The sequence below is a fragment of the Anabrus simplex genome, chromosome 2 (genome assembly GCF_040414725.1).
Source record: "Anabrus simplex isolate iqAnaSimp1 chromosome 2, ASM4041472v1, whole genome shotgun sequence".
Classification (NCBI taxonomy): Eukaryota; Metazoa; Arthropoda; class Insecta; order Orthoptera; family Tettigoniidae; genus Anabrus; species Anabrus simplex.
This window is the reverse complement of record NC_090266.1, coordinates 290,420,803-290,447,257: the sequence shown is the minus strand read 5'-3', so window position 1 is coordinate 290,447,257 and position 26,455 is coordinate 290,420,803. Positions and strand designations below refer to the sequence as shown.

Sequence of the window (26,455 nt, the reverse complement as noted above, 5' to 3'; positions counted from 1 at the left end):
CCGAAACACCCTGCAGCGGTTCATGCACAATTGCTTACAGTTGGGGAAAGTGTCATCCACGTGGGTGCCTAGACTCTTGTCTAGAGACGAAAAGCAGAGACGTGTGCAGAGAACTTTTGCAACGCCATGATCAAGATCCAACCAACTTCATGGCTAGGCTTGTGACTGGTGATGAGACATGGCTCCATTACCATGAGCCACAAACCAAATAATTGATGCAATGGAAGCATAGGGGAAGTCCACCGCCAAAGAAGTGATTTATCACCTGTTCAGGAACATGAAGAAACCTCTGCGTACGCCGCTTTGCAGATTTTGCAGAACTGGACACTGTGGGCAAGGGGTATGCAGTACTCCAAAAGAATGTATGTTTTTTTTTCTTTTTTTTTTTTTTCTAGTTGCTTTACGTTGCACCGACACAGATAGGTCTTATGGCGACGATGGGACAGGAAAGGGCTAGGAGTGGGAAGGAAGCGGCCGTGGCCTTAATTAAGGTGCAGCCCCAGCATTTGCCTGGTGTGAAAATGGGAAACCACGGAAAACCATTTTCAGGGCTGCTGACAGTGTGGTTCGAACCTACTATCTCTCGAATACTGGATACTGACCGCACTTAAGCGACTGCAGCTATCGAGCTCGGTAAAGAATGTATTCAGGAAGGTCTGGAGAGACTGACACATCAATAGCAAAAGTGCATACAGTTAAAAGGAGATTATGTTGAGAAGGTGGACGTAACAACTGATGTGTAATGTACTTCATTTGTGTAGAAAAAAGTAAAGTGTAAAACAATATAGTACGCCCTTCGTAATAATATCAACTTACCTTCAGCCTGAACAATGCGGTTTTCAGCGCGATATAAATCGCTGCTTTCCGAGTTATCACTTGACAGGTAGTAATCTTTGTATGCATTTTCTCTTTTTAGGTCCTTTATATTTGGACCACATTCTACATCAGACATCTTCAGGAATGTCATGCAATAGACTCAGCAAATGATGGTTTACGGGACATGTTTACTGTACTGTGACAAGCTGACGAATGATAACACTACCAGAGATGCAGCGGAAATAATGCTCGTACAATTCGTAATAGGTCCGAGTTCCATTGCTGTACTTTTGAACATTACTGTTGATGATAGGATAATAAGTACATGATTATATCTCAACGAGAGGTATGTGTTATAATACATTTTATTATGATAATTAATGCAGCGGTCAAAATGACCACTCTGGCGGTAGTAGGTATAACCGTTACTAATGCCCCACCCATTGATGCAAAATTAATTATATTTAATATGGATTTTCCAGGGCACTAATCAGGAAAAGTCACTCCAGCTCAATATCCTACAATAAAACCTGTAGTCACAATTGAGTTTGGAAAATGTGTAGCGGTCATTTTGACGCTTCGGCAGTTCTAGTGCTACCAGATCTTAGTGTTCCTGGTTAGCGGTGACGGGTGTGCGAGCTGAAGGATATCATCATTGGCTTCTCACCAAGGCGGCTGCAGTTTGAATCCTAAACGATGTATATAGGATTTTTGAAATGAAAAGTCACGTTCCTATGGTTTGGATTCCATGCAGAACGGAAGGTCCCATGACTACAATCACATCAACAGTCATGTAAAAGTTGCTTTGGTTTGCTTTGCTTGGCTTGCTTGGGGAGTAAAGAATATCTTTGCCACCCACAAAATACAAAACAAACTTCTAAGTAATAGACATAAATTTTACAGACTTGGTAAGAGTTTGCAGCATGGAATGTATCATGGACATATTTTGCACAATTCCGTACTTGAATAATATTGATAACGCATAATATTAATGCTGAAAATGGTGTATGCAGGACATGTAACATAATATTATAAATGTATTATCAACTCAACTCAAAGACATGTCTTAACACAAGCTTATTGATATTTTCGCTGTGTATTTGACTGTGCGATAGCTACACTGAGAATTAGTTTATCCTGCAACGAGGGCACTGTTAACAGTTTCCAAATCTAGAGGTAATGAATTGCTGGGAACTGTCTTCAGAATAATACGTCCATATCCCTCCCACTCTTACCACTACGAACGTTAAAAACTACCGGGTAGTCATACTTCAGCCCCCCGAGTCAGCGTAGGTGCTCCAGTTTCGGTGGGCTTCTGAAGTGGTTAATAGTGTTACTGGTTTTTACATCCCACAGTACATACAGGGAATGTGTGTCTGACTAAATAGGAATTTTAACTGGTGAACTCAGGAGGAGCTTTGTTAATAAACCAACAAGTTCTCACTTTTGCTGTGCATACACTACCAGGAAAAAACATTTCACCATTAATAAAAAATCACATACATTTTGACCGGATTTTTTTTACTTTACAATTTGCTTTATGTCGCACCGACACAGATAGGTCTTAGGGCAACGATACAACAGTAAAGGGCTAGTAGTGGGAAGGAAGCGGCCTCGGCCTTAATTCAGGTAAAGCCCCAGCATTTGCCTGATTTGAAAATGGGAAACCACGGAAAACCATCTTCAAGGCTGCCGACAAGTGGGTTTGAACCCACTATCTCCCGACTGCTAGCTCACAGCTGAGAGACCGTAACTGCACTGCCACTTGCTTGGTAATCACTAATTTTAAAATGAAATTACATCACAACACAGTGTCCCACATGTTATGGCAAAATTTGTGCATAAAATTGTCGACTGTGGTGTAATGAGATATGCGCATCTATGTATGCTGTTTCATATTCCAACTGTTTGAAAAAGTGATAAAAATAAGAGGTAAGTTCTCAATACTTTTGATACCTCAATACTCAAGAGATATCGATATTCAATGATACTACTACAGATGATCTCTATACCTTCTTGATACCATGTTAATAGAATAATAAACTTTTTACTTAATATTCTCAAATTTTAGGAAGTAACAGTTTTTAAAGTGGTCACAAGGAGTTCATGCTTCAACTCATAAGTTTCAAAATAGCCAGTAGCAGGTACAGCAATAAATTGGGCTCAATTTTAGCCCTAGTGATCCCACAACAAAACAGAACTTCCACTAAATTCCTGCAGATGTTCTGGTACCAGTATGTCTGAAGTACAAATTGCTTGAAAGGTCATGTACCAGTGCAATAAAATGTGCCAAATTGGAGCTCAAGGAAGATATTTTCTAATGTGATATTGCACTAAGTTGTAACATTATTTATTTCCAATTTGGATGGCTGTGGAAAAAAACGACGCATCACCTACAAAATAACCAACTTCTGAGTGTACCCGATAACAGAGAATTTCAAAACAATTTCTGTGGTGTATTTAAACTGTCAAATTGCAAAGCAAGGAGTCCGCCTCTTCGGCAAAACAGTTAGTGCTATTAGCTGTCATCCTCGGAGACCTGGGCTCAATTCCCCCTACTGCCACAGGTTTAAGAATGGCAGGAGGGCTGGTATGTGATTAAAATTGTACATGCATTTCACCTTCATTAGGGGTGTGCCTGAAAGAAGCTGCACTCCCTATGGACAAAGACACAAGCTTACTTTTTTCTTTCTTTTTTTCACAAGAAAGGAAGCAGCTTATTGTAAAAATGTCAGCACCAGCACCTTAACATGAAACCTGACTTAAAGTTTAGATTACTATTTTGAATTTTTAGATTATTTTAAAATTTCAAATTGGATGTCATTTTGAAGTAATGGAAGCTAGTACATTTTGTAATCTACCACTTTTGGGTAATATGAGCGAAGTGTGGAACAATTTCAAATTAGATCCTGTCAGTGATAATTGTTCCATTTGATGCATTTGTAAGAAAATAGTTTCTTGCAAGGAGGAAAATCTCAACACCAGCAAACTTAGAAAAGCATGTCACCTCAGTTCATAAAATTGTTTTTACTGAAGATGAACATCCGTACAAAAAAATTTGAAACAGTGAAAGTGTAACAAGCGAAGAAATGGTAGTGGAAGAGCCTGTGACTGTTCATTCCATTTCAAAGCCATTTCCTTCATTATCATTATCTTCCCAGTACTTTAATATTAACCAGCCTACTCTCACATCTACTCTGGATGGTAAATTCAAATTTAAAATAGGAAAAACGATCAAAAGTAATTACCAGGAAAATAGCGAATATGGTATGCAAAGAAAACCAGCCATTTTTTAGCATTGTAGAAAGTAAGGATTTAAGCAACTGATTCAACACCTTGAACCTAGATATACTATGTCTACTTTTAAGCACATTTCAATGACATCCTTCCAGATCTGTTTTTGATCAAAGAATTTCCACAATTTTTTTTTTTTTTGTTTAAATAAACATTCACCTGTTCAATACTGTACAACTAATTTTGTTATAAAAATAGTCAATATAATCTTAAATTAGGACATGTTTTGGTCCTTTTATGGACCATCTTCAGCTAACGTCTACTTTTTTTTTTTGCAATTTGTATTAAGTTGCACAGACACAGATAGGTCTTATGGCGACAATGGGATAGGAAAGGGCTAGGAGTGGGAAGGAAGCGGCCGTGGCCTTAATTTAGGTACAACCCCAGCATTTTCCTGGTGTGAAAATGGGAGACCATGGAAAAGCATCTTCAGGGCTGCCAACAATGGGGTTCGAATCCACTATCTTCTAAATGCAAGCTCCCAGCTGAGTGACACAAACTGCTTGGCCACCTGCTTGGTTCAGCTAATGTCACCGTTACAAGATAGAATTTAAAGTTTACAACAACATGTAATCAAAAATACACACGGATAATTTTTTTTAAATCTTACAAAAATAACTGCTGTTTTGCATCTAAGAAGTGATAAAAAAAACCAACTAATTCCTTTGATGTTCTTTGCAAATCACAATAAACAAGTACAAGGACAGTTAAACTAAAAAAAATTAAACACACAGACAGTTTAAGAAAATCTTTAAACTGTCTTGCTGAATAGTGCCTAAAAAGATAATGAAAAACAAGGATAAAAATTAATGCTTATGGTATACAAAGCAGTAAAACCACAGGTGAAGAGATAGAAGCTAAAATGTTCCCGTTATGGCTAAATGTAACTGTCATTATGTAATACTACAGCTGGTTCTTCAAAATGGAACGAGCTGATCATTGTTTGAAATAAAAACAAACTGTAAAATCAATTAAATTATCGTCCCTCTTTGATGCGTACAGGTATACGCACATGTGTTGACATTTGTATATAATCCTCTCAGATATGAATCAAGAAGTAGAAACAAAAATAAAAGATGAGCTCCGAAATTCAGATAGCATGGCTGTTAAAGCAACCTTCAGCAAACGACTACCTAAATATCATCATTCACTTTGTAGACCAGGACTACAAACTTCTTTTCTGCTAGTAGTTTAATGTTGCACTAACACACTGATGGTTTTTGGTGATGCAAAGATGGGAAAGAGTTAAGACTGGGAAGGTAGTGTCGATGGCCTTAATTGAGGTACATTACCAGCATTTGTATGGTGTGAAAATAATAAACACTTCAGCACTAAAGTGATACCATTTGAAGAAGTGAGACACACCCTGGTGAAAATACTGTAAGTTTCTTGAAATTTGGATTTTATTGGATAAATTAGTGGCTTTGATCCATGACAACAGTTGGATGTAGAATGTGCCATGACTTCGGGAAAATATTCCCATTTGCCATGCGTAGCTCATGCAGTACAATGTGTTCTGAAAGAGGGACATTTCAGTTCAAAGAATATTGTGAATCTCATTGCGTTATATAGAAGATTAGTAGGGAGTTTCTAACATTCCTAAAAATCCACAAAGATTCACAAAACTGCACAGAAACATCTTTCCCTACCACAACACTGCCTGATTCAAGATGAACCTACATGCTGGAATTCAATTATTCATATACTAAAAGACTTCAAAAACAGAAGAAAGCAACTGTTCGCATCCGAATATCTCAACCTTTCTACTACATCTTACAGTATCGCAATAGGAACATACTGAGCAATACATTAAATATCTTTGATCAAGCAGCACACGCCCTAAGTTGTTCTACTGCGACACTGTCCGAGACAATCCGCATTGTGCTTTTTTTGCTATTTGCTTTACGTTGCACCGACACAGATAGGTCTTATGGCGATGATAGGACAGGAATGGGAAGGAAACGGCTGTGGCCTTAATTACGGTACAGCCCCAGCATTTGCCTGATGTGAAAATGGGAAACCACGGAAAACCATCTTCAAGGCTGCCGACAGTGGGATTCGAACCCACTATCTCCCGGATGAGAGCTCACAGCTGCGCGCCCCTAACCACATGGCCAACTCGCCTGGTAATCCCCACTGTGAGCAGTGTTATATCTCATCTTCAGAAGCCATCATACAGTGGATCAGTAATTGTGACAGTAACACAGTCATTGCTGGATGCAATTAATATGCAGTGCAAAGACGCTGAAGAGCTTTACCGCTAGTAGCTTGTACCATGGTAGACCGTTAGGTATACTAATCAGCAGCGAGTGCCTGGCTGGACAGCAACGTAGGTTTACTGCTCCGTGATATTATGGAAATTTGTTATATTTTCTAAATAAACTGATCTAATAATAATTTTATGTGCTTAATGATTTTCTTCTTAATAAAGACAAAGAAGAACATCTTCCAGGCACCCAATCAAGCGCATGGCGGGATAGTTGAACTGCTGGGCATAATAAACTTATGGCGAGAAAGAAGATTTAACAAGAACATCTTAGATATATTTTAACGTAAGCAATAACAAGGATACAACAACAGTCTAACAGAAAGTTTTAAGTGAGCCCGTATTAATAAGGACAAACATGATGACAGAGAAGCATCCTAAAGAAACTCTCTGTAATGTGTAGTTAATACAACAGTGTTCTATGCTTTGATGTTTTAATTCTAAGTATTGATGTGTGTTAACAGGAGTTAGATTAAGATGATCTTACGATAGAGAAATTTTGATTTTATATATACGAAGCTCGCTGATGAAGAAAGTGGATATCTATCAAAACATGTATGAGTTTTAAGAGTATAAAAACCTTTAATAATAAACAATGACAGGGCAGACTAAACAACTACCCATGGTATTTTTAATAAGAGGGAGTGTGTAATTGTATGTCATGAGTGTAAATAGCGAACTATGCAATCCTGTGTTAACGTGTATTTGTAGTAACCAGATAATAAATCATAGGAGAAAACGCTACCAGGTCCTGTCTTCATTTACCTACCCTGCCAACAAATTAGATTATGTAAAAATAAATAGGTCAGCACAGGATAGGGTGAAACGGATTGATGACCCAAACAACATGGCTATAGGATGGAGCACCTCCTCAGTTTTGAATAGGGATGAGGAATTTCCACAAATGCACTGGTGATCATGCAACCCAACACTGAGCGATTTTTTACTCTGGAGTATTATGAATGACTTTTTTCTCTCAAAAACCACAGGATCTGTATTGTTTGCAACAGCCGATTCCACTGCTGTCCAAATTATTCTTATTATTATTTTTCTACCGCTTTTCCCACACCTGTGGGGTAGTGGGTGCGATCTGTCACACATGTTGATTTGGCCCTGTTCTACGGCCGGACACCCTTCCTGACACCAACCTTATATGGAGGGACGTAATCACTATTATGTATTTCTGTGGTGGTTGGTAGGGTAGTGTGTTGTATGAATATGAAGAGGAAAGTGTTGGGACAATCACAAACATCCAGTCCCCGGGCCAGAAGAATTAATCAAAGACGATTAAAACCGCTGACCCGGCCGGGAATCGAAACCGGGACCCTCTGAACCAAAGGACTCAACGCTGGCCATTCAGCCAATGCCAATGCTGTTTGAAATAATCAATATAAATCGTCAGTTATGTTTCACTACTCTCCATTAACATTTCATTTCATCTATTGGTCACTTATCATTGCCCCAGAGGAGTGCGGCAGGCTTTGGCAGCCAGCACATCTCCTATCCTTGCCGCTAGATGGGGGCTTCATTCATTCCTTCCATTCCTGACCCGGTCAAATGACTGAAAACAGGCTGTGGAATTTTAGTTATGTTCCACTATTGGTAAATCAGTGCCTAGACGATGTGATCATGAAACAGGCTATTCATCTTTAAAAAACTCTGGAAAGAAATGAGCAATCAAAGATTTCAAATTTTTTGGGAAAGACTTTTAACTCAGTCTGTACATGTGGTCAATCACGTACCCATGCATTGGAAGTGTTACTGCTCTTGTAAAAACACGATTAAAATCATCCAGGGACCAAACAGATCTGCAAATATCTATATCTCTCACTGCCGATACATTTTCTGTCTCTCTCCTGGCAAAACCTTTTACTGAGTTGTGAATAACTTGATTACTTGATTTCATAACACGTCAGCATGTGTCCCATTTTTACATGGGAACACAGCTTCCAGCAATTTGTTCACACAAGCCGCTTAAACATGATTATAGAGATAAGTTATTTATAAGGTTCAACCTTTTCAATACAAATTACATGTTGTGTAGATGTTACTTACAACATTTATTTAATATGGGACCCGTTTCAACATAAACACATTAATCACAAACAAAAGAGCAAGGACATAGTAATTAAAACTGGCGTAGTGACACATTGAAATATGTACATAGTGGTAATAGGTTGTCCTTCAGTATTCTTTTCCGATGTTTCTTATAACCTTTCGGCTTCTTATTTCATATACATCAGTGCAAATTTTAAGCAAAATCAAACCTTTCAAGACAATGTGTATTGAAAAGTCTACAAGTTCATTACATGATCAAAGTGTCATCAACTAATTTACAATCTCACTTTGATAACATCCAAATCAATAATCTCTTAGCGGACTGACGGATTGTTGTGCAGGGATTGGAATGCAACCGTTAATATGGCTTGTCGTGCATTGACACATGGACAGACCAACCAGGGCTGTGTACCAAGCGATTTCTGTAAGTTCTTGATGTTTTATTTGACACATGGTGTAAACAGGCGTTTTAAAGACTTTTGTACTTTGATAATATGTCTGAACCTTCTATTAATCTTTGATTGGTAAGAAAACCATGTACATATCTCAATGTGTCACTATGCCAGTTGTAATTATTATTAAGTTCTTGTTATTTTATTATCACAAGGTGTGAATGGGCGTATAAAGACTTTTGTACTTTGATAACATATCAAAACCTTTCTTTTAGCCTGATCTTTGAATGGTAAAAAACTATGTAGATATTTCAATGTGTTACTATGTCAGTTTTAATTATTATGTCCTTGCTCTTTTGTTTGTGATTAATGTGTTTATGGCTGATGACATTTAAAATGTCAAAACTGGTCCCATATTAAATAAATGTTGTAAATAACACCTACACAACACGTAATTTTGTATTGAAAAGCTTGAACCATATAAATAAGTTATCTCTGTGATCTCAGTTCAATACGGAAACAATAATGAAGCTATGTCATTGAATAAATATGATTATGTTTAAAAGAATTACTAAATGATCTTTCACACATATTTTTAAATAGATTTTTTTCCTTCATCACAAAATTATTTTATTTAATACTGAAATATTTCATAGTTTGTTTTATGAGGACAAACTTCCGCATTCTCTGAGTTGCAACTTGACAAGACAGCACATCCTGTTAGTTGGCTGAGATAACTGCTCATCACGTGGGTGTAATGACATCTCCTATATGAGCAACGGGAACCGAGAAAAGCTGAGTTTGAACAAATGAAACGCCAGGTTTGCCCGGAATGGTCAACACTATGCAACAGTATGTGCATCAGCAAATTGCTCAGTGAATGGAAACAAAACCAACATCAATCATGCTTGATAAACAAGCCAGTAATTAACTTGTTTGATTGAAGGGCATTCACGTAGGGGTGGGATACCGAGCGGCTCAACCCCTGCTTTCCACAAACAAAGGAAATAGGAGGGAAATTCTTGAAATGCAGCAATTTCAGAGACTTACAGCAATTGAAAATCTTCCACCTTTTTGATACTTTTTATTTGCTTTTTAGCAAAATTAATTATAAACAGTACATGTTTCATTCTCACTTGAGAACATCTGCAGCTGTTGTTAAGCTTCGGTGAATCGCTTAGTTTCTGAGTACATTATTTTCAGGTACATTGTTTCTCTTAAAAACTATTTGAATACAAATCAAATTAAAATGATGTTAAAACAATGTGGGGGTTAATAAGTTGACGAAATGAGACAGGATGAATACAAAGATGGCCTGCTTAAAAAAACTATATCTTTTCATTGGAATGGTTGTTAAAAGTTTCAACTCTGTTGCACTAAAAATATCTGTTTGTCTTCCAGTTAAAAGGTTTTTTTTTAAATGATTGACTTCTTGACACTGTTCTAATTATTGTTGACTGTTCATTTCTTTCACTCCTTGCAGGTTGGCTGTTATTTGAAGTGAAATGAGGAAAATAGGGATTTGTTTTTATAATGAAAAAATGTGTCTTCACATAATAACTTAATGTATAAAATGGTTCCATACCTTACTGTTGTTAAACTCCAATTCTACCGTGACAATAGGAACTCTATATTTGAAGGGATATTATCAAGTTTTGAAACTTTAGGCAAAAGAAACAACACAGATAGTAAAAGGATGAATAAGAACGAGGCTCCGCCATTTTGTACATCCACTCCCCCCACCCCTTCTAAAGCCAAAGCAGTGACAGTAAGCGACACGCCTCCACCCCTTTCCGCAGCCTTGCCTCCCTGGAAGAAGGAGCAAACAACGGAACTCACACACCATTATTATACAAGACGCAAAGCAGCTTCAAACGTAGCCCACCCAGGGTCACGGTAGAAATGAAGTTTAACAACAGTAAGGTATGGAACTATTTTATACATTAAATTATTATGTAAAGACATATTTTTTCATTATAAAAACAAATCCCTATTTTCCTCATTTCATTTCAGAAATTGAGACAAAGCTCCCTACTCAAAAAGTGAACGGCAATCAGCTTCATAGTTCCGCATTAGACTCAATTTAGGGCACATTAAGCAAGCTCAAAATAAATAACAGCCAACCTGCAAGGAGTGAAAGAAATGAACAGTCAACAATAATTAGAACAGTGTCAAGAAGTCAATCATTTAAAAAAAAAAAAAACTTTTAATTGGAAGATAAACAGATATTTTTAGTGCAACAGAGTTGAAACTTTTAACAACTATTCCAATGAATAGATATAGTTTTTTTAAGTAGGCCATCTATGTATTCATCCTGTCTCATTTCATCAACCCATTAGCCCCCACATTGTTTTAGCATAATTTTAATTTGATTTGTATTCAAATAGTTTTTAAGAGAAACAATGTACCTGAAAATAATGTACTCAGAAACTTAGCGATTCACCTAACAACAGCTGAAGATGTTCTCAAGTGAGAACGAAACATGTACTGTTTATAATTAATTAATTAATTTGCTAAAAAGCAAATAAAAAGTATCAAAAAGGTGGAAAATTTTCAATTACTGTAAGTCTCTGTGATTAGAATTTGATATGGAAAATGAAGCTGATTACTTGCAATCATGCAGCAATTTGCCATGGTGTATGTGCGCTGACGTGTTAATAGACATTATGGTTTCACAACACACCTACAAGACTCAAGAGAAGAAAAGACGATATATTTGCACTAACTCTTTAATGGTGTAAGGATCATTTCATCAAAATCTTCAGAAGATCAATTGTAACATCACACAGAATAAAAAGTTTACTTCAAGTATGAAGACAAATATGAAGAAAAATGAATCAACACAAAATTCCTTCATGTGTCAGTAATAACTAGTGCTTCACAGAACCAAATAATACAAAAATTGTTCTTTTCTCACAATAAATGAAGAAAAGGCACCAACTGCAACCACCAATAAATCTAAAATTATGTGACTTCTGTAATGAGCAGATGACTCCTTAAATCAAATGAGTCAGATTGGTCAGAGATAAAAATCAATATTTTGGTCATTTTGGTGAATTTTTTTAACGACTGAAATTGAAAGGATTGAGTTTCTTTTTTCTTGTCACAAAGTTATTCCACTGAATTCAAAACAATTTATCACTATAATAATGCTTTTTTTGCCTATTGTAATTTTACATTTAAATCCCATTTTCTGCACATAATATTCTTCCAAATATAACAAAATTTGTATGGTATATGTAGCTATATTAAGAAACCTGTGTATGGAATTTTTGATTGCAGAACTTTTTCAAGTAGTAGGGATTTTTAAGTCCAAAATTTTAGAACGTATGCACCTTCAAATACGGTTCGACTGAGTTGGGATCGATCCTCCCAAATTGGGGTCAGAAAGGCAGCGTTCTACAATCTGAGACACTCAACCTGATCTGGAGTAAAAACACAGAAATGCCATCACAATGGAAATTGTAAGAGACAATGTGCTCTGTAGTAAACCATAGACTCTTTTACTTAACTATATGCAGTGAAGGATTCATCAGAAAATACTCACTTTAGGACAGACTGAGGTTAAAGGATTAAATCATATGTAAGTAACAAAATTAATCAATAGTCGCACCATCATATTGAACACATTCCTATGAACATTAGCTAGTTTCACAGTACCTAAGGGCCAACAGCAACAAAAATATTAGTAACAATCATATTAATTCAAATCCCAAAATTGCAGAGAAACTGACTTGCACAGTACAAACCAAAGTAAGATAGCACAGAACTTACATCTAAGTACTGAACAACCAAAGCTTTCCTCTCTGCTTCATTGAGCACATCTGATGGAGAACCTTGTTGTAATTTCTGTAATGTGTTCTTTGGATCAAAATGGGAGTTACTACGTCTAGTAACTGCCTTCTCGTATATTTTAGCAGATTCCGACGGGGAATACTGAGTGATTTTCCTGCAACAAACACAACATACACTTACAAGAATTATGTCCTCCATGATACTGAAATACTGATAGAACTACTAAAACAACTGTAATAGAAAAGAAAGATCCTCCTCCTCCAGCCCAAACATAAGTCCTGAATTCAACACACTTCAAAATAGGCCTGTTGGAAGTTTACCATAAAGATTTCGATCCATAGGTTAGCTTAGTAGTTTCTCACACAAGTGTACCAATTTTAGTTCTTGACTCTGTCAAAATTTTAAGACTGATTCAAGATTCTGGAACTGGCTGCAGAGAAATGATAAATCTGTTAAGATTTCTCCTCTTCCTCTCTCTGCTGTACTGGATGTGGATTCCCATGCCACAAAACCTGATTTATGGGTAACAGCAGCTTCCTTCCGAACTGCAGCCAATTAATGAACTATTCTGCCTATGCGAAAAGATTCAGCTCTGAATAGGTTAGCAGTTATACGAATGCCAGAATATAGTTGCGAAGATGACTGCTTAAAGTACCTGTAAATATACCGCCATCAGTCTCTTGCATTTAAGCATTCTTTAAATGTAAATCGAGTCATTATCTCATCCTCAAAATTTGAGCTGAAGATGCAAGTTCCACACCAACTTCACTACATGACAGTGTGTTCACACCGAGTTTTGATGATGGCAAATATGCACAGTTTTTCCAAATCTTTTTCTCTGATTTTACATTTGGGGGGGGGGGGGGGAGGGGGAGGGGAAATCTCTTCAGCCATCATTTAAGCTCTAAGCTCACGAGTTTGTTGTTGTTATAGCCAAAGTCATTTCTTTTCAGTTTTGACTAGTTAATCTATAAGTGTTAGGATCTTTAGTCTGACAAAACTAATTCATGATTAAATGGAATTTAGAAAATACCTGAAAAATTAAAGCATTTAACAATAGATTAAACCTGAAAAAGAAACAAAAAAATTAAATTAATAATAATAATGTTATTTGCTTTACGTCCCACTAACTACTTTTATGGTCTTTGAAGACGCCGAGGTGCCGGAATTTAGTCCCGCAGGAGTTCTTTTATGTGGCAGTAAATCTACCGATACGAGGCTGTCGTATTTGAGCACCTTCAAATACCACCGGACTGAGCCAGGATCGAACCTGCCAAGTTGGGGTTAGAAGGCCAGCGCCTTAACCGTCTGAGCCACTCAGCCCGGCAAAAATTAAATTAGAATGACATGCTCTGTTCTTGAAAGAGGATCAGATTCTAACAAATCACACTTTTTAAATAATGAATCGATTAATATTATTAAGAAGTGTACAACTATTTATGTTAAAACCATTGCCCACTCTTCTATTAATTGTTCAAATATATTAATGAAGTATCCCTCATTTGGTTCTTTTCTCCTCACTGGCCCACCTAGGAGTATGATGTTGTGCAATATGCTGTCATTGGCGTTGCATCAACTGGCTTGTTTTAATTTTCCATTACATCACTCTCCGGTAACATCATTGGCCTACAAGGAATTGTAGTTGCAGCCTATTATTATTTTTGTATTTTAACTGTTTTCAATGATTTAGAAGATGAATTTATGAATTAAATACTTTAATGGAGTTTGAAATGTTGTGCTTTTTTGATGAGTGATTTAATTAAATATAATGAAGAATGGGAAATCTTTTGGTGCACGTGACACTGAGGTTTTTGTTATATTATAAAAGCCGATGACATTGCCATTCATTTCAAATATTCAGTAAAAATTTATATAAGTGTCCATAGGAGTTAAAGGTGAGAAGTATGCTCAAATCATACAATAGGAATGAACGTGTACCAGTACCTCTAAATACTCAAGCGTAGTACCTGTAAAATTTGGCTTGAACATTAAGAAGGCACCAATAATAATAATAATAATAATAATAATAATAATAATAATAATAATAATAATAATAATAATAATAATAATAATAATAAAAACAACTCACAAAATTACCTAATTCATTATCCTATAACGCACAAAATTTTCAATGTCACATGCACCAAAAGATTTCCCAATCTTCACTATAATAAATTAAATCACATATCAAGAAAGCACAATAATTCAAACTCCATCTATATATATAAAGTAGCTTGTCCTGACTGACTGACTGACTGACTGACTGACTGACTGACTGATTCATCATCGCCGAGCCAAAACTACTGGACATAAAGAAATGAAATTTTGGGGATATATTCATATTATAATGTAGGTGCTCGCTAAGAGAGGATTTTTGGATATTCCGTCGCTAAGGGGGTGAAAAGGGGGGTGAAATTTTAAAATGAGTGTGTCTATATCTCAAAACTTTAAGAGTTTGCAGATGTGAAAATTGGTATTTAGAATCTTCTTTAAAAATAAGGAAACACGTATTTTTTTGTTTTCAGACAATCCCAATAGGAGGGGTGAAAAGGGGGTGAAAAATGGGTTGAATGCCTTTAATCAGGATACCGCTACTTATATCTCAGAAACTGAAGATATTACAGACCTCAAAATTGGTACTTTCGATCGCTGTCAAAAATAAAGAAGCACGTATATTTTTGTTTTTGGAAAATCCAATTAATGCGAGGGTGAAAGGGGGGTGAATTTTTAAAATGAGTGCATCTATATCTCAAAAGTTTTAAAGTTTAGAGATGTAAAAATTGGTATTTAGAATCTTCATTAAAAATAAAGGAACACGCACTTTTTTGTTTTCGGAAAATCCCAATAGGAGGGGTAAAAAGGGGCGAAAAATGGGTTGAATGCCTTTAAAGAGAATACTTATATCTCAGAAACTGAAGATATTACAGACCTCAAAATTGGTACTTTTGATCGCTTTCAAAAATAAAGTAACACATATTTTCTTGATTTTGGAAAATCCAATTATTGCGAGGGTGAAAAGGGGGGTGAATTTTTAGAATGAGTGCATCTATATCTCAAAGGATTTAAAGTTTAGAGATGTAAAAATTGGTATTTTGAATCTTCATTATAAATCAAGGAACACGTAGTTTTTTGTTTTTGGAAAATCCCAATAGGAGGGGTGAAAAGGGGGTGAAAATTGGGTTGAATGCCTTTAAAGAGAATACTTATATCTTAGAAACTTAATATATTACAGGCCTGAAAATTGGTATTTGGGATCTACTTTAAAAATAAAGAAACAGGTATTTTGTCGTTTTGGGAAAATCCAAATAATGGGGGGGGGGTGTGTGAAATGGGGGATGAAATTTTTAAAATGAGTGTATCTATATCTCAAAACTTTTAAAGTTTATATATGTAAAATTTGGTATTAAGAATCTCCTTTAAAAATAAAGAAACACGTATTTCTTTGTTTTCTCTAAATCCCAATAGGAGGGGTGTAAAAGGGTGAATAATGGGTTGAATGCCTTTAATGAGGATACATATATCTCAGAAACTGAAGATATTACAGAACTGAAAATTTGTAAACGGGATCTTCTTTAAAAATAAAGAAACACGTATATTTTTGATTTTGGAAAATTCAATTCATGGCGGTTAAACAGGAGTGGCAAATTGGGGTGAATTTTTTGAAAGACTATATCTACAGAATATCTGGGAAGCGTAAAATGTTACAGACGTAAAAAGTGGGTATTTGGAATCTCCTCTAAGTGTAAAGAAACATAGGTGATTTGTCTTTGGAAACTCCACTTAAGGGGAACTAAAAAGGGGTGAAATTTTAAAATGAGAATTTATACAGTATATCTCAAAAAACTTAACATGTTACAGAAGTGAAAAATGGTAATTTTTTAATTCTCTTAAAAATAAAGAAACGTGTATTTTTAGTTTTCGGAAATACCACTTGGGAAGTGGGGGGGGGGGGTAAAAGTGACTGAAAATGGTGTTGAATTCTTTTAATTAGGCTACTGATATCTCAAAAATGAAGATGTTACACACGTGAAATTTGATTTTTGCAATCTGCTTTAAACGTAAACAAACACGTATTCTCGGAAAAGCGGGTTTGGGGGTTAAAGGATTGAAAAAATTAATTGACTTACTTGTATGAGAATACATACATCTAATAAAAACTAAAGTTGTTACAGACGTGAAAATTGGTATTTTGATCTCTTTTAAAAACAAAGAAAAGCGCGTTTTTTGGGGGGAAATAATCTTGGGGGGGGGGGGAGTGAAAAGGAGCTGAATTCCTTTCATGAGGACACATAAATCAAAAACTAAAGAGGTTAGAGTGGTGATAATTGGTATTTAGAAGATCCTTTACTATTAAAGGAATTAGTATTTTTTGCCTTAATATCACTTTGTGAGGGGGGGGGGGAAGTGTGAAAGGAAGTTAAAAAAAGTGAATTATTTTTAAGGGGATACTTATATCTCAAAACTGAAGGTAATAAACGTGAACATTGGTATTTGGAATCTCCTTTAAACATAAAGAAACACGCCTTCTTTTAATTTTTTGGGGGGTGGGGGTAAATAAACTTAACGGCGGTGGGGTGTAAAAGGCGGTGTGACCAATTGATTTTACTGTTCATAATGTACTTATAAGGAGCCTCCGTTGCTCAGGCGGCAGAGCGCCGGCCTCTCACAGCTGGGTTCCGTGTTTCAAACCCCGGTCACTCCATGTGACATTCGTGCTGGACAAAATGGCGGCGGGACAGGTTTTTCTCCGGATACTCCGGCTTTCCCTGTCATCATTCATTCCAGCAACACTGTCCAATATTTCATTTCATTTGTCACTCATCGATCATTGCCCCAGAGGGGAGCTTTGGCAGCCGGCACAATTCATATTGTCGCCGCTAGATGGGGCTTTATTCATTCCATCCCTGATCCTGTCGAATGATAGGAAACAGGCTGTTGACTTTCGATGTACTTATTCTGATCATAAACCGATCATTTTTAATCTTTCCTGGGTTCTTTTTCAACAGCCATCTTTTCCTTCGGAGAACGTTCTTAGATTAGAGTAGATTCTCCTGGCATATAAATAAAAATTTAAACACATTTGAAATAAACGATAGGAATGATATTTACCGTCAAATTGTTCACCTCTATAATAAGGTCACTAATACACGGAGGTATGTCATTCGTATCGATAGAAATCCCGCACACTTGCCTACGCGCGACAATGGTGCTGGTCACATTGTCAACAATGACAATGGCAGCGATGTAATTTACCGCCAAGTAGCGGTCTTGCATATTGCTGTGGGGTCCAGAACATATAATAATAATAATGATAATAATAATAATAATAATAATAATAATAATAATAATAATAATAATAATGTTCTGAACCGTCGTCACATGTGCGGACCACGCTGGAAACGGGTCCTGGACGGCTAATGACTAAGAATGCAGTTCGGCCGCGGGTTCAGTAGGCTACCGCCAAGGCACCCAAGACGACACCACGACAGATCCCCTGAAGGATTTGATCCATATTAAAAATGCTTATAGGAAAAGATGGCAAAGATTTAGGGACCCAACTAACTGGGTGGAATACCTGGACCTAGCCCGGGAAGTACGAAATCGTTTGCTGGAAAGAAAGATTGAAAAATGGGAGGAAACTTGCCGTAATCTATTAGAAAACGAGTCAGATCGCGAATTTTGGCGGATTCTCGCAGAAAACGGGTCAGATCGCGAATTTCGGCGGATTATATATCTAAAACAATAAGCATTCAATTATAAATTTCAGTATAATACCGTAGCGAAGCACGGGTATCTTGCTAGTTAAAATATATAATTCAATGATGCTCATTAAACTTTCCGTATATCAGTAGTATTCAAACTTTTTGATTGGCGTCGTACCCCCAAAATGCAACCGTTTTATGTTTGTACCCACGCAGTATGAGTATACTGCGATTATACCAGAAATAACAAACGAGTGTTGCTGGATGCCAAATAACATTAACTATAATCATCACCTTCTGCACCTTATTCTGCTTGCTCAGGGTCCCAGCATGCACTGAAGCATGAAAGAGTTGTGACCGTGGATTTAAGACTGCACACACTCCAAAAAAACCGCGGGATCCATCCCAGAAAAACCGAGAATCAAACCCCGGCAGACAAAAAATGAGCAGAGACCATCTCCAGAAAGGATATAGGTAGGGTTGCCGTAAGTCCCTGAATACTAGGACTGCCCAGATTTTAAGGGCCGAAATGACTGTCGTAGGAGGAGGGCTAGAAAACTGTCACAATCTCAGATTTTTGTTCTGATTGCTCAGTAATTCAGATTACTGCACAAATGTTTACCTTAACTTCACTACAGGGCAATAGTGTCTCATAGTCAATAGTGGACTTCCTGCTCTAACCACTGATTGCGATTTTAAGATCAATTTCAGTTTATTGCTCATTTCTTCACTCTTTCCTGCTGTGTCCACGGACGACTTGCGATTACTTTCAGCGCTCTGTGTTCTTGTTTATTATAATTGTACTGAAATTACTATAAAAAAGAAAAATTTCTACGAAATATTTTTGAAGGAATAATCTTCAATATTACAGAAGGATGTTTTGACGTTAAGTGTAATGGCTACTATGTAAGTATGTTTGGTAAAATAAGCCATTTGATAGTATGCTCTTTTAGATAAATGTTAAAGGCATTAATTTTTAATTATTTTTTCAGTCATGTATTGCATTTCATTTAACCATGGAGTTAGAAGTGACATCAAGGCATGCATATCCACCTTAAAAAAAAAAAAAACACAGAACGTAGGATTTGCAACTACTTATTTCTACTTTAGGAAGTAGTAAAAGCAAATGCTATTTTTTGTATACATTAAGTCTGTGCTTTTACTACGAAGAAAACTTTAGTTGCTTTAGACTAAATTATGGCTCGCGGGGCCATGTTCTTTATGTGTATATACGTGCACCAGTTATCTCCTGCAGTAGATGCTTTTCTGCCAGTATGCAGAACATGTCGTATGGTGTGGTCTTTCATATAATTAAGTAAAAAAGCAAACAGCAATAACTGAGAAGCAGTGACAGAGGACAGTCAGATGTGTTTCATGAGCTTGTAGAAAAAGAGCTTTCTGCTCTTCTCAGCAAGTCACGAACACCAGTGATGTAAGGAAGAAAAAAAACCCCACGTTGTTACAAAGCAGTTATTGAAGAACAACATATCTTATATGAAAGCTGAAGCAAAGACAACAAAGTGATTTGAAGGGAGCAATCCTGGGAGGAGGTTAAAGGAGCAGTTCAGGTTAAAAATAGATTTTTAACTTAACGCTGGAAGAGAGAGGGAATTTGATTTGAAAGCAAACTATTTTTGTCCCATCCCATTTGATCAGTAATTCAGATATTGCTCCAAAGCCGCTGATGTAACTAGTTCCTAAGGCTGAGTCGGATGTCAATGTGCACATGTATGCACGTGTTTCTTCTATTCCTGTTACGTTAATAGGAGAGAAGTGTGCTGCTGACACAGTTATTGATTATTTACCATTGTTGCTAGATATAAACCATATAAATTTGAGCCCATTGCAGGGGGAAGCAGTAAATCAAAATCACTTTGTGGAATTGGAATGGAAGAAAGTCTAATTTAGAGTAGTTTGTGTGTGTTAATTCATGAAAGTGAAGTGATGAATCTCTGGTACTAAGGCAGAACTCGATTTTTCAGGAGGTGCTTTTAAATTTGGCGAGCTTGCTAAAATTCATATTGTATTTCAGTGGCATAAATTTGTGAATGTAATAAAAAGAAAGAACAAGTTTTATTCTTATTTATTCAGCAAGTTCAGGGAACAAATCACTCAGCTGCCTCAAATCTATGTACTGAACATATCAGAATCTTTATTTTGGGAACAGCGTACTCTAGGGGCACCAGAATTTATTATTTACTATTTGCTTTACGTCGCATCGACACAGACAGGTCTTATGGCGACGATGGGATAGGAAAGGCCTAAGAATGGGAAGGAAGTGACCGTGGCCTTAAGGCACCAGAATTATACTGAGCTTTGCAATCATACTCTCAACAAAACAATAAGTTAAATTGTACAAGATCCACCTTTTCAATACAAGATATGTTCTTGATTAAAATTACATCATCATTTATTAAATGGTACCGGTTTCAACATCCATGGACGTCATCATCAGCCAAATAGGGTCAGCGTCGAGTAATCCTGGTGGGTTTCCCATAACCTTGTACCATACTCGAATTGGGGTCTTACCACTGACTTATATGCCCTCTCCTTTACATTCTTACTATAACCCCTAAATATCATCATAACCACATTAAGAGGCCTGTAACCTTTATTTACAATTCCATTATTGTGATTACCCAAATGAAGTTCTTCCTTTGTATTAACAACTAGGTACTTTTAATGATCCTCATGAGCTACTTCACCCCATGAAAATAGCAATTAAAGCTGAGAGGACTTTTCCTCTTGATGAAAATTACAACCTTAGTTTTCATATCGTTTACTATCATACCATTATCTGCTGTCCATATAACAACATGGTTGAGGTCTTTCTGCAATCCTTTAACTGATTTATTACTCTATACAGTATAACATCGTCTGCAAAAAGGCTTACCTGCAATTGCAGTGCTTCATTCATGTCATTTACGTATAAGACAACAAAGAGATCTTGTGGAATCTCCCATCCTAGTAATTATAGGATCAGATACATCTTTGACTGTTGTGTTGTTCGAGTCATTAGTCTGGAAACTGGTATGATGCAGCCCTCCATGCCACACTACCATGTGCTAACATTTCATTTCTACATAACTACTACATCCTACATCTGCTCTTATCTGCTTGTCAAATTCATACATTGGTCTACCCCTACTGTTCTTACTGCCTACACTTTCCTCAAACCAACTATACAAGCCCTGGGTGTCTTAAGATGTGTCCTATCATTCTATCTCTTCTTCTTGTCAAAGCTTTGACTATGTGCTCTATTTTTCTGAGTTCTATTTAGCCACACATTCAGTCACTCTTTTGCCAAATCCAAATAGTCTGCATCAGCTGTCCTCCATTAATAACCATATCAAATGGCTTGGCTGGTCAATAGCAATACAGTCCAACTGACTCCTGAATCTAATATATCTGCTATATCTTACACTGCATTCCTACAAGGTGCACCTCACTGGAATAACATTTCCTAAACCCAAACTCCCTTCTATCAAACCATTTAGCAATTTTGCATACATGTCTAATATACTCAGAAATAATGCTTCCCCAAAACTTACATGCAACACACGTCAAGCTGACTCTAATTATCGGTTTTATGTTTATCACTCCTTCCTTTATACACAAGGGCTATTACAGCAACTCTCCAGTCATTTGGTATAGCTCTTCATGCAGACAGCAATCAAGTACTTCAGATGTGGTACTATACCCCAACTCATTGCCTTTAGTATATTCCCAGAAATCTTCAGATGTGGTACTATACCCCAACTCATTGCCTTTAGTATATTTCCAGAAATCTTAACAATTCCGTCTGCTTTTCTAGTTTTCAACTGTTGTATCTTATTGTAAATGTATGAGTTATAAATGTAAATTCAATACTTCACTATTATTAGTCACCTCCTCCACCTGGATATTATCCCTGTAACTAACAATCTTTACACACTGCTGACTAAATACTTCACACTTCTTTAAATCCTCTCATAAATGCACTCCCTTTCTTCATTAATGATTCCTAGAATGCTCTTCTTGAACCTGTTTCTGCCTTAAAGTAGCTATATATAACCTTCCATTATTCACGAAAATTCGTATGACTGCAAATTATGCTTGCCATCATGTTATCCTTTCCCAACATTTTTCACAGGATTCAATTTCCAAGTAAGTTCCTTCAATTTCTCCTTAGTTCCACAATCATCTCCAACTATATTTCTTTCCAGCCTGCACATACATCTTAGTCTCTTTACCTCCCTGTTATAATATAGCGGATCTATACTATTCCTTACCAACTTTAAAGGTATGTACCTATTTTCACATTCCTCAACAACCACTTTAAATCCATCCCACAGAGTGTTCACATATTTATTTACCATTTCCCACCATTCATAATTACTTTTTAAAACCTCCCTCATGTCTGTCTTATCAGCCATGTGGTACTGCCTAACAGTTCTCGTTTTACAACCTCCCTTTCTAACACATTAACTTTTAACTACAATGAAAACAGCTTTGTGATCACTTATACCATGTATTAACCCAGTTTCTTTATAGAGCTCATCTGGTTCTGCCAACTCTTCATCCAGAATGTTCTTCCCTCTAGTCGGTTCCATCACTTTCTGATTCAACTGTCCTTCCCAGATTAACTTATTTGCCACTTATTGGTCATGTTTCTCAACTGACATTTCATAAAAAAAGATCACCTGCTACAGCGCTGTTTCTTTCATTGTTGTTTACCACCTGGCTGATTATCTTATCAACTAATTCTGCATCAGCCTTGGTGCCACCCTTTCCAGGTCCGTACACCTAAAAACATCAAGTTGCTTATCATCTTTGGAGATGACCTTTACACCTAGAATTTCATTTTTGTCATTGTTAACTTCTCCACAGCTTATAAATTATTCTTTCACCAGAACAAATACTCTCCCTCCTACCGTTCCTATCATGTCTCTACCGCATCCATAATATCAGTTCTCAGCCATGATTCAACTCCTATTACAATGTTTTTCCAACCCTTGTCCCATTTCCCTACGGGGTCGGGTATGAGGCGAGATGAATCTGTCGCGGCAGGTTTTTATGACCAGATGCCCTTCCTGATGTCAACCTCATCAGAGGAGTTAATGAGATGAAATGAATGATGTGATATACGACAGTAGGGAGAGGGTGAAACCCGGTACAGGCACATAGCCTACTCCTGTCGAATAGCACCAAGGGGTCTGCTCAAGGCTTAACGTCCCCATCCGACGGACAAATCACCATCAACAGCGTCATATGCCCTCACTCCATATGAGCACTGCGGAGAGGTTTGGAATTAAATTCAGGCTTTTGGCACGCAATATAGTGATTAGAAATTGTATACCACCACCTCCCCTCCCATGCCGGCCAACATTCTGATGGTGAATTTTTTTTCGACCAATGGGATTCGAACCGGCTAACCTCGGTGTCAGACTGTTTAGAGTTCAGCGCCTTAACGATCATGGCCACCAGGCGGGCTTCAACTCCTATTACAATATCTGGTAAATATCGTACATATCTCTTAAATTACTTGATTCTATTTCTTTCTTTACATTACTTGAAAATGAAAATCCAAAGCCCGTTTCCAGTCGCTTGACCGGGTCAAGAATGGAATGAATGAAGCCCCATCTAGCGAGGAGGATAGGAATTGTGCTGGCTGCCGAATCCTGTCGCACTCCTCTGGGGCAATGATTAATGAATGACAGATGAAATGAAATGATATTGGAGAGTGTTGCTGGAATGAATTAAGACAGGGAAAACCGGAGTACCCGGAGAAAAGCCTGTCCCACCTCCGCTTTGTCCAGCACAAATCTCACATGGAGTGACCGGGATTTGAACCACGGAACCCAGCGGTGAGAGGCAGGCGCGCTGCCGCCTGAGCCACGGAGGGTTTCTTTACATTACTTCTACAGTTTAAAACTAATATTGTACCGGTAACGGCGGTACAAACTAAGTCCCCGTCATGAAAATCTTAAACTTACGTGTCAGGCTCCGGACCGCTTACGAAGGACTGACTAGGCAGCGAGCAACAGCTGCGCGCGTGTGACGTAGTGAGCGGGTGACGTCACAGCATGCCTCGCCGCACTACAGAGCCTGGACTGATGTAGAATGTTCTACGAGTTCCGGATCAAATATAAATACGAACTGCTTCGCTCAGCAGATCAGTGTGTGTTCCAGCAGGTTACAGTATGTTGCCTGAGTGTGTGTTACAGCATGTTATAGTGAGCAGCAGTGCGCTGCAGAATATGATACCAGTTTGTGGCCGGGATTTCTATGTGCATACTAGACTGTAGTATTCGCACAGTCAGTTCGCGGGTACCGTGATCGAGCGTGAAGCCGCTACTAAGTTTCAAGTTCGTGGACTTTAATATAGTCATGTTGAAGGTGGACTTATGCAGATTTCTTTATATTGTGACAACTTTTTACTCTGATAGGACGTGAGGTGAATTGTGTATCGTCTGGACTGTATCTATTGACTGTTACTCTATACGAGTGTCCAAACGTTTTCGAGTGTTCGAAATTGAAATTTTATGGACTTAGAACTGATTGCTCCTCGCCGAGGACTCAATACTTTAAGTTATAAACTGTGTTTGAATCCAAATTTAATTTACCAATCCATAAACTGTGTCGACATTTTAGGTAATGAACTGTGCATGTGTGAACAGTGCATTTCTATTCTAATGAACAGTGTATTCCAATGCTACGAACATTTAGTTTACGAACAGTCGAACCAAGGAATGTCAGTACTCAATTAATTTCGTCTTTTGGTTTCATATTATTTTCAACACGTGAACGAGTTCTGATTCACGAGCGGAACATCTTTATTTCATTTAAATTGAGCAGTGCTTCAATAAGCTGAGTCATGTGACATTACTTTACGTTGTAATAGGTGCAACAAACTTTAAGTAACTTTAAACTCGACAATCAGTTCCGAGTGGACTTTATTTTATGAATATTTCTTTCACTTGACACGTGACAAAATTAAGTGACATTTCACCGAGACATTTGTGTTTGGACTTTGTTAAAAGCATTTATAAACACTCTATCATCTGTGCAGAAGCAGCCTTTGCACTAACTCGCCCCAGAGCTGAACGATGTTCATTCATGTTCACCATTTACAAGGACTACCTCGACGCCATGGATCTTCAAAGCACCGAATAGATCTTCTAGAACTTCCATCGGGGGACGAATGGTGGTTCGCTGCTATGGAAAATAGAGCTGCCGGAATCTAGGACGTCGCCAGCCATAGGACGAGGAACGTTTTCAACTGTATACGCTGTACAGAGGTGATATTAATTTCAATTTTTTAATAAACTCTGAAACAAAAGTTTTAGGATTTCTTTTAAACAAACCCTCTCCCTCTGTATGCACTTCAGCGACTGGTACACGCCCTGCGTCTCATCTCTACCGAAGTACCAAATTTACTGTCAATCTTAACTGTCTTCCAGATCCCTGTACTATTATCATCACCGCTCCCTAGTCCACCCCATTTCCCAGCATGTACCTCCCTAAACCCATCTAAACAAACAACCTAAATTATACATACCACTGTGGTTCAAGTAATGGCCATCTGAGCGAAGACCCCTATCTCCTATCCACCCACTAGGATCTACAAATCTCACTCCCGTTTCCCCACATACCCATTCCAAATTCTCATTTAAATCCCTGATCAAGTTCCAGTCCCTACCCCTGATAACAATCTGATAACAATCTCTGCTTCCTTTAATTTCACCCATGCTGCATTAACCAGATCCCACACATTCTCAGCTATGTTGGTACCAACATCAGCTTGCCTTAGATTGTTGGTACATACATACATAATCATTATAGACTGTTATGCTTTCCAGTGTTCCGTCTGTAAGCCTCTGTGAATTTACTAAACGTCGCCACAATTTTCTATTTGTAACTAGTGCTGTGGCCTCATTTAATTCTATACCTCTTATCTTTAAATTGTTAAAAACTGAGTCTAATCATCATCATCATCTTGGTCTCCCTCAATTTCTCTTACCCTCCATAACAGAGTCTATTATTCTCCTAGGTAACCTACCTCCTCCATTCGCCTCACATGACCCCACCACCGAAGCTGGTTTATGCGTACAGCTTCATCCATAGAGTTAATTCCTAAATTAGCCTTTATC

At 37.4% G+C, this 26,455-nt stretch overlaps 1 protein-coding gene across 2 annotated transcripts in view; it reads right to left on the bottom strand.

Moving 5' to 3' along the window:
• Nucleotides 1-26,455, bottom strand: part of Nipped-B (Nipped-B cohesin loading factor) — an 804,192-nt gene that overhangs the window by 16,921 nt on the left and 760,816 nt on the right. For both annotated transcript variants that reach the window (XM_068226150.1, XM_068226151.1), the window contains one exon: nt 12,601-12,775. In XM_068226150.1, coding sequence (XP_068082251.1) covers nt 12,601-12,775 — 175 coding nt within the window. The remainder of the gene's footprint in view (nt 1-12,600; nt 12,776-26,455) is intronic.